This window comes from Petaurus breviceps, unplaced genomic scaffold (assembly GCF_028583685.1).
Source record: "Petaurus breviceps papuanus isolate PSGF00001 unplaced genomic scaffold, PetGlider_PUasm1.0 175, whole genome shotgun sequence".
In the NCBI taxonomy this organism is placed as follows: Eukaryota; Metazoa; Chordata; class Mammalia; order Diprotodontia; family Petauridae; genus Petaurus; species Petaurus breviceps.
In genome coordinates, this window is record NW_027185764.1 from 3,141,697 (window position 1) to 3,151,603 (window position 9,907).

General features: G+C 39.6%; 1 protein-coding gene across 1 annotated transcript in view; it reads left to right on the forward strand.

Moving 5' to 3' along the window:
• The window catches only part of OSTF1 (osteoclast stimulating factor 1), a gene marked incomplete at its 5' end in the record, with an annotated part of 68,199 nt that extends 65,644 nt beyond the window's left edge, over positions 1 to 2,555 (forward strand). The window contains 2 exons of the mRNA XM_069085344.1: positions 785 to 883; positions 2,023 to 2,555. Of these exons, the coding sequence (XP_068941445.1) occupies positions 785 to 883; positions 2,023 to 2,081 (158 nt within the window). The remainder of the gene's footprint in view (positions 1 to 784; positions 884 to 2,022) is intronic.
• Between the last annotated feature and the right edge of the window lie 7,352 nt (positions 2,556 to 9,907).

The following is a 9,907-nucleotide window of genomic DNA, read 5'->3' on the forward strand; positions in this document are numbered from 1 at the left end:
TATATATATATATATATATATATATATATATATATATATATATATATCCTCTTCAGTCATATAACTCTTCATGACCCCTTTGGGGTTTTCTTGGCAAAAATACTGGAATGGTATTTCTTCATTTCTTTCTCCAGCTCATTTTACAGATGAGGAAACTGAGGCAAACAGGGTTATGTGACTTGCCCAGGGTCACACACCTAGTAAGTATCTGAGGCCAGATTTGAAGTCAGGTCTTGACGCTCTATTTACCTAACTGTCCTTCCTACTGCTGCTGGGCAACTCTGTAAGGCTATAGATAGAGGTTGGAAAGAAAGGTTCTATCTTCTCTGGTAGAGGGAGTTTCTTCCCTTGGTAGTGCCCTATGTGAGTGAAGAACAGAGGTAGTCCCCATCTCAATTCCAAAATGATTATAATGAGAACATTAGCAACAAGCTCCTTAATTGAAGGTATCAAATATGCTATTACAACCTCTCTCTGTTGTTTTTGATTTTTTGTTACTGAACTAAAACAAAATCCTCTTAAACCAAAACTACCTTTCCCCCTTCTACCTATATAACCCTAGACAAGTCACTTCTCCTCCCTGGGCCTCAGTTTCTCCATCTATAAAATGAGGAAAGTTGAACTAGATGACCTCTTCAGGACTCTTCTACTTCTATGTTCCATAATTCTTTTATCTTCTTGCTTGTCTTTGGGCAAGTCACTTAACCCCAATTGCCCTGCCTTCCCCCCTCCAAAAGGCAAAAACAAAAAACAAAAAACTGACTCGTGTCTTTTGTTGTAAAAGGTGCTAGAACAGACTTGAGAAATAATGAGAAGAAGCTGGCCCTAGACATGGCAACCAATGCTGCCTGTGCTGCTCTGCTTAAGAAGAAACAAGGAACTGGTACTTCAATTTATTATTTCTTTCTTCTCTAACTTCTTTTCAAACTTTAAGGTTAAATTATTTTCCAGAAAAAAAAGGTGTTTTGGTGACTTCTTAAGATTGATTATTTTTCTCTACCAGAAGTAGGAAGCCTAGCAGCATTAAAGAAAAAATCCCAGATAAAAATGAGTATTCTAGTGACACACATCTTTTTATGATTAATTTCATGTCTCTTTTCATTCCCCTCATTTACTATTTGGATAATATTGATTTTCCCAGCATTCTCTCCCTTGCCCATACTCAGGCTTTTGTCTCAGTGCTTCTCAGGGTCAGATAGTATTTCCTACCCCTTGCCACAGATTCTTATTTATAACTACATCAGTCATTTAAAGTACATGCTCATCAATGCACTCAACAAGTTTTTTTTTTTTTTTATAGAACAGTCTCAAAATTTTTTCCAAGGTCTTTGATTGTTTTCTAGCAGCTCAAGACTATTATCAATGGAAATCCTTCCCACCCCCACCTTTGCTTAGGTCCTATTTATATCTTTAAAGAGACTGTTGATTGCTCTCTAGATCAATTTTCACAAAGTCTGTGTACATGTGTTAAAGGAGGAGTCTCTTTTGGGTTTTGAGAGCAAGTTTTAACAGTCATGAAAAGAGCTTGTGTCCGTGGTGATTTTAAATGAAACGACACTGCACATGCTCAGGTCACTCTTTCTCTGTGGAAAATTCCTCTGAATATTTGGCCTTTGGTGTTAAAGCAACATTCAGTCCCAGTTGTGGTGGAGCCTTTTCCCTGGGTTACCACTGAATTCACACTTACTTTAGCACTTGAAAGTGGGGGAGGAGATCATGGTGTGTCTTTGTCTTGTGTGTGTGTGTGTGTGTGTGTGTGTGTGTGTGTGTGTGTGTGGTTTTAATTCTACTCTCCCACTTGTGGCTGTGTTTAAGTTACTCAAGTACCCCTGCCATCTCCACTTCCTTTTCCTCTGTCATCCTCCTTCTGTCCTGCTTTCTGCAAAGCCTCAGATGGCAAAAAGCAGGGAAGGGTTAGTGCTGGGGAATAATTTCCCCTTTCCTTCAATCAACCAGCAGGGATTTATTGAGAAGACTAGGTTAAAGGGTGTTAACTTTTGGTTGCTTTGTCTCCCCTTTTAGATGTGGTCCGGACATTAAGCAATGCCGAAGATTATCTCGATGATGAAGATTCAGACTAATACCTTCCCAGTGTGGTTGAGATCTGAAACCTCTGCTGTCTAGGCCATTAAAAAAAAACAACCCAACCCTGTCTTTGCCAGAAGAGTGTTGGTAACTGTAAAAAGGATGTGTGAGGAAGGCAGTGCTGCCTTCTGTTGGAGCAGAATTTGTACATGGCTTATCTTCTCTTTAAATTTGCCAATGTCACTAGAATCCTTTGCTGTGTAAAGTGCATTTATGTTCACCAAATTAGCACAAGAGAGAATAATTTTTATTTATCCTACTTAAGGAATTAAAAACTTTTTTTTGCTTAATAATGAAAACTCGGGGGTGGAAATATATATATATTTTTTAAGTTTGTAATTTACCTCAGAGTTGAAGTATTTTGAATGGATTTTAGAGGGGAAAATGCCTGTTATAAACACAAACCAAAAGTATCTCTTTAGGAAACTGTCAGTTAATTCTGACAGAAATAAATATTTTATGACACTTTATGCCCGTAGTCTGTTTTTTTTTTGTGAAGTTGTCTACTAGTAAATGAATCTTGTGACAGTCCCAGTGTTCTTCTTAATGAGAAGCTTTTAAACAAATTATTCTCTTTTCAAATTTATTGGTATACTTTGCTTTGCCACAAATTTATTACCCCCAAATGCCTGAAGGAACTTTTTTACAGAGTACATTTCCTTCAAAAATCAGATTGATTTAATGAGAAGGAGGAGTGATTAATTTGGGTAGCATGTCACCAGACTGAATATTTTGATAAAAGTCCAGAGGAGTCCCCTGGGGCTGGGCAGAGGGTACTGTTGAGGTGTGAACCAAGACTGATGTGATCTTACAGGATGACAAGGTTCCTGGTTCTAAGGTGTAAGCCAGGTGAGACAGTTAGGACCCTGTGGGACCCTGGATGTTTAACCTCTCTAGGTTCAGTATCCTCACCATGAAATGAGGGAGTTGGACTCAGTGGCCCCTAAGGTCTCTTCTTGTTCCACATCTGTGATTCTTTTAGTGAAATAATACTCTACTCCATTTTTTTTTCTTTTTGGAGGGCAATTGGGATTAAGTGACTTGCCCAAGGTCACATGGCTAGTTTTTGTGGCTGAGGCCGGATTTGAACTCAGGTCCTCCTGACTCCAGGACCGGTGCTCTGTTCACTGCACCACCTAGCCTCCCCTATTCTGCTCCATTTTGTTGTTTTGTTTCAGTTGTTTCCAACTCTTTGTGACCCCATTTGGGGTTTTCTTGGCAAAGATATCATTTCCTTCTCCTGCTCATTTTACTGAGGAGGAAATTGAGGCAAACAGGGTTAAGTCACTTGCCCAGGGTCACACAGCTAGTAAGTGTCTGAGGCTGGATTTGAACTCAGGGAGATGAGTCTTCCTGACTGTCCCACTCTGCTCTATCCCCTGTGTCACATAGCAGCCCGATTCTGCTCCATTTACATAACATAATTTTGTTCAGCCACTTTAAGCCCAGATTTTGTTTCCTGCTTTTTGTTACTACAAATAATGTTGCTATGGATATTTTGTTACACATACGTATGTGTTTCCCCCTCCCTTGGGATACATCCCCAGTAGAAGAATCCCTGAGTCAAAAGGTAGGAACAAATCAGTCATCTCTCTTGTCTAACTCCAAGATCTTCTCGAAGTGGCTGGCCCATTTCCCAATTTAACTAGCTGCAAATTCACATTGCCAGTCAGAAACTTTTTAAAAATGTCATTTGAGCAATTTCATGATAGTTAACGTCAAGGCAATGATCATTGAGGAGTTGTTTCAAGAAAATGATGTGTAATTTTTAAAATAATTACATCTTTAATTTCTCTCTAGTTATCTGAGTCTTAATGGCTCTAACACCTCAGTAAAGTGACAAATCCAAGGAGACAATCTCTCAGCTGAGAGTTTCTATAGTCGATTTGATTTTTTTTTTTTTAGCGTTAGGTGGACAGGAGTCATTAAAGACTTTTTTTGTATTCAGTTTTTTTCTTTTTGACATTTTCTCACCCTCACAAAATATGGGTGTGACCAGGAGGTTTTTCATGGCAGACAAAGTTAGAGTAATAGGATTTCCTCTGTAACCGGTCTGCCGAATATAAGAGCCTGATTCTGTGTTACTGAAATAATGTTAGAAACTGCTATTTCAAAGTTGATTTTGTAATGGGTCTGTCATGCTAATTTCATAAAACACATTGATGAAGATAAGGAAAAATTTAAAGAAGGAAATGACTCAACTCAGGAAGTAACTGCTGGTACAAGGCTGCCCTTGTCTTATGTGAGTGTCTTGAGAAGAGAAACATTTTTAACGCCCAATCAGTCCCTTAACAAAATGCTAGTTGATGAATATTCTATATATATATAATGGCAGAAACAAGCCATGGGATTAGATTTTGGAATTGAGGGAAAATTATATATATATATATTTTTTTAAAGCAATCAGGGTTAAGTAACTTGCTCAAGGTTACACAGCCAGTTATTTCTGGGTGTGGTGCTAAGTATCTGTGCCCAGATTTGATCCCCAGGTTGTCCCGACACTAGATCCAGTGCTCTTACTTGATGAGCCACCTGGCCACCCCTGAAAATAACATTTTATCTTTGTTAACTGAAATGATCTCTGAGATATCAAACCCGTGCTATATAATTATGCCGCTGGTGTAGCAGAGAGAGCACCAGCCTTGGAGACAGAACCGTCTATCACTTCCCCCTCCACTGTCTCTTTCTTACTGAGGCATTCTTAACCTGGGGTCTTCAAACTTGTTTTTTGTCTTTTGAAAAATGTTTTGATAAGTATTTCAATATAATTGGTTTCCTTTGTAATTATATGTGATTTATTTGATAACTATATAACACGTCTAAAAAATGTAATTTATAATACATGTGAGAAATAATAAAACATTATTCTGAGAAGAGGTCCCTAGGATTCCCCAATCTGACAGAGTCACCACGATCCCCAAAATGGTTAGGCACCCTTGGTCTAACCGACTTGTACTCTTCCCTGTTCTTGCTGGCACCACCAACTTTCTTTTTTTTTTTTTTTTAAGCAATCGGGGTTAAGTAACTTGCTCAAGGTTACACAGCCAGTTATTTCTGGGTGGGTGCTAAGTGTCTGAGCCTGGGATTCGATCTCCAGGTCGTTCTGACACTGGAGCCGGTGCTCTTACTCTCTGTGCTACCTGGCTGCCCCCTACCACCAACTTTCAACCCTTCATTGCCTCTTGACGGGATTTTTGCGATAGCCTAACCATACTTCCTCCCACCAGTCATCCTCCTCTTCAGTCTATACCATCTGCCATTACCAGAGTGACCTTTCTAAATTATAGCTTAGATTATTTTATTAACTTGTTCCCAGACTTTCAGTGATTTACTGTTGCCAACTAAATGAAATCCAAATTCATTCTGGCATTCAAGGCCCCCAACTTAATCAGTCTAATCACCCAACTACAGAAACTCTATACCTTACCCAAGCTGCACTACTTACTGTAATCATACTCAACACTTTTCTGCCTTTATGTTTTAGTGTTCCCTCTCCCTGCCATCATTCCACCTCCTCACCCCTCACTGCCTAATAACTAACCTTTGTATTTTGCTTTAAGGTTCACAAAAGCACTTCACATTTGTTTGTTTTTTTTTTTTGTTTTGTTTTGAGGGGAGAGGGTAGGGCAATTGAAGTTAAGTGACTTGCCCAAGGTAACAGGGCTAGTCAGTGTGTCAAATGTCTGAGGTCAGATTTGAACTCAGGTCCTCCTGACTCCAGGGCCAGGTTTCTACTGTGTCTCCTAGCTGCCCAGCACATTACATTTGTACTGCTTTGATCTTCACAACAGCTTTGTGATATAGGTGCTGCTGTTCCCATTGTAAAGCTGGGGTAACTGTGACTTAAGTTAAGTGACTTGTCTGGGGTCCATAAGTATCTGAGACAGGAATCAAACTCAGGTCTTTCTATATCCAAGCCTTGGCCAGCATTGGCCCCTGTATCTCTTCCTGTTGGAATCTCACCTGTGTATCAAGCTGTGGCTTAGTTGACACCTTCATAAAGCTTTCTCTGTCTCTCCCACCTCAGTGTAATAATCCCTTTCCTCTAAAGCCCAGCAATTATATTTTCACCTCTGATATTTAATCCACTTACCACATCCTGCTTGTATTACAGAAATTTGTGGACTTGCCTTAACCCTGTCCAACTGGCTGTAAACTCTGGACACCTTCAGCATAGTCTGCTACACAAAATAGGGATTTAATCGATTTTTATAAAATGGTAGCTTCTTTGAAGTGTTGCCCTTAAGCAAATCTTCTCCAAATTGTGGCCTTTGTCTCCTTAATGGTCTTACAAAAGTCTGATGACCTTTAAATACTTTTTTGGTGTCCCCTGACTCTTACAGATTTTTGAGTCCAAGGACATTTTGTATAGATAAAAGAGGGAATAGGGGAGGGAGGAAAAATCAAGACCATATAACCTTGAGATGGTAGTAGGATTAGCAGTGGTGGTAGTAACAAATAGTAATAAAAACATTTTAAACATGAGAGTAGTGCAACCTTCAAAGTTATATTTAAATTCGAAGGAAATGTTTATATTTAGATAAAGACTTTGGGGGGAAATCCTAGTGTGGGGACCCCTGCTTTAGGGGATAGTTTGTCAAGTGAAGAGGGAATTGTGGGGGGAAATGATATCACGTAACAGTAGGCCTGCACATATTTGTCTTTTGATATAGGTAAGAGTTTGGGGGTGCAAAAGGACAGGTTTGTTCAATTATAGCTGTGGTATCATGGTAAGATTTATGTTTGCTTTTGTGTTGACTTGGCTTCTCATGGTTATCTGCCAGTAAATCTGTGGTTTGCACAGAGGCTTAGGGAGGCTGAATGCAGCATCAAAATAAACCTGTTCCAGCATCCAGTAACGGCATTGCACTGGTAACCCTTCAAAGGACAAACAAAAGCTTGTGATTTACCTCCTGGAAATGACTTTAGAAGTTGTTGCATGAATACTTTCTAGCTGTCGCAGTGCCTTTGTCCTTTAGAAAGTACCTTCTGGGCAGTCAGCTACAACTCTGCTTCCTTTAATGTAAAGGAGAAAGGTTTCGAAGTTAGGTTTCATTTCTGGGATTGGCCTGATGCTATTTTTAAATTTTCATAGTGCTCCCCGTCCGTATCCATTCTGCCGTATAACAACAGAAGTGTCCAGATTTCTGTATTTAGACGTTGCATCTGTTATCTGTTTCTCTGCATAAACTAAGAACAAATAGAGAACAAAGTAAATGTAGCACTAGACCAGTAATTGAGACTTATTCTTTTGCTCTTTTCTGTTTGGGAATGGTGATAATATGGAAGAAATCTGAAGTTAGTTTGGATGAGTCACGCATATGTTGTTTAATGTAAGTTTTCTTCATCTGAAAGTGCAGACATTCTTACTAAATAAATGGTTCTTCTAAGTAGAATATTTCTCAGTGATAAAGATTGCTGATCTGACTCTTAGAGTGGATAGAGGTCTTGGGTAAATACAATAGCTATGGGTTGATAGCCAGTTTGGCCCTTTGTAATTAGTACAGTAGTAAGAAATTGGGTAATCAAGTTTCTAATTTATTTAAGCATCAGACAGTTGAGATTTTGGTGGGAATTACTGAAAAAGGTTCTATAAATCATTTTCTAATTAAAAATCTTGTGGAATTTGTTTCCTCCCCTCCCCTTTCCCCACTATATTTAGTATTGGTCTTATCTTAAATTGTCAGTCCTAGATCTATTTTCTGGGTCAGCTGTTTTTCCAGTGAGGTATTTTAAGTTTTCTTCTATTTTTTCATTCTTTTAATTTTATTTGACTGATTCTGGATGTCTTATAGAGTCATTAGCTTCTACTTGACCAATTCTAATTTTTAAGGAATTGTTTTCTTCAGTTAGCTTTTGTACTTCCTTTTCTACTTGTCCAATTCAATTTTTAAAATTTTATTTATTCATTTTTTAGTTTTCAACATTCATTTCCATAAGATTTTGAGTGACAAATTTTCTCCCCTTCTCTCCCCTACCCCCTACCCCAAGATACTAAGCATACCGAATACCCCTTCCCCCAATTTGCCCTCTCTTATATCCCCCCCAAATACCCCCACCCCCTTACTTTCTTATAGGGCAACATGGATTTCTGTACCCCATTGCCTGCATATCTTATTTCCCAGTTGCATGTAAAAAACAAATTTTTTTAATATTTGTATTTTTAAAACTTTGAGTTCCAGATTCTCTCCCTTCTTCCCTTCCTTATTCCCCCTTTTCCTCCCCCCCCCCTACTGGGAAGACAAGCAATTCAATATAGGTTATACATGTGTAGTTACACAAAACATTTACACAGTAGTCATGTTATGAGAAACCAAGTATATTTCCCTCCATTCTATCCCATCCCCCATTTATTCTGTTTTCTCCTTTGACCTTTACAGAAGTGTTTGCTTCTAACTACCCTCTCCCACAATCTGCCCTCCTTTCTGTCATCCCCCCTCTTATTCCCTTACCCCCTACTTTCCTGTAGGGTAAGATACCCAACTGAGAATGCATGTTATTCCCTCCTTAAGCCAGAACCAGTGAGAGTAAGGTTGGCTCATTCCCTTTCACCTTCCTGCTCTTCCCCTCCATTGTAACAGCTTTCTCTTGCCTCTTATGTGAGGTAACTTACCCTATTCTGAAGTCTGCTCTGGCTGGTCTGGACTGAGGGCCAGCATGGCTCACATGGGACTGCCCTCTGCTCCCAAAGCAGTGTGATAGACCCTTCCTGTAGGCCCACCAGGCTGCCTTCAGCAGGAGATTTGTTTCTGTCACTTTGTGGATTCTATAACACTAAAATTTGTTCAGTCATTTTTTACAGGTATTGGAGGTGGTTGGAGGGGGAGCTCATGCAAGTTCCTGCTTTTACTCTGCCATCTTGACTCCACCCCTCCCATTCCAATTTTTAAGCAGTTGTTTTCTTCAGTGGATTTTTTTTTTCCATTTGGCCGATTGTATTTTTTAAGAAATTGTTTTTTTCAGTTAATGTTTACCCTTTCTTTTCCAAATTGTTGATTTTCTATTGTATAACTCTCATTTCTTTCCCCAATTTTTCTTCTACCTCTCTGATTTTTAAAATTCTTTTTGAGTTTTTCCAAGAATTTTTAGGCTTATGAACAATTCATACTCCCCTTTGAGGCTTCACATGTAGGCATTTTAACATTGTTGTCATCTTCTGAGTTTGTGTTTTGATCTTTCCTGTCACCATAGTAGCTTTCTATGGTCAGGTCGCTTTTCTGTTTTTTGCCTATTTCATGACTTTTAAAGTTAAGTTCTGCTTCTGAGCTACAGGGAACACTGTCCCAAGCTTCTTGCACTGGGGATCAGGGGCCTGGTCACTGGCTTTCTGCACCAGAGTCTCTAGGGATGGCTGCTTGCCCACTGCGCTGGTGTGGCTTGGCCTAGTCTTGCCTTGCTGTGCCCTGGGTTCCAGGGCCAGCAGTTTCCCTTCTGCACTGGGGATGGAGGCCTTGTAGCTGACCTGCTGTGCCACTGGCCTGCTGAACCAGGACTGAGGGTCCTCAGTTGCTGATATATGCTGTGTCTAAGAGCCTCTTGCTGGCCTGGTCAGATGATGTCTGTGCTGGTCTGTACTCCCCTTATACTCAAGTAAGACAGACTTTTCCTGACCTCTGTCCTTCTGAGTTATCTTAAGCTGGAAGATTGTTTCACTCTGTCTTTTTGTAGGTTCTGTCTGTCTAGAATCCACTTAGAGGCTTGATTTAATGTTGTTTCTGAGGGAAATGGGAGAGAGCTCAGGCAACTTCCTGGATTTTCTCTGCCATCTTTCCAAAGTTCAGTCTCTAGAAGGACTTTACTGATAATGAAATGGGATTAACTT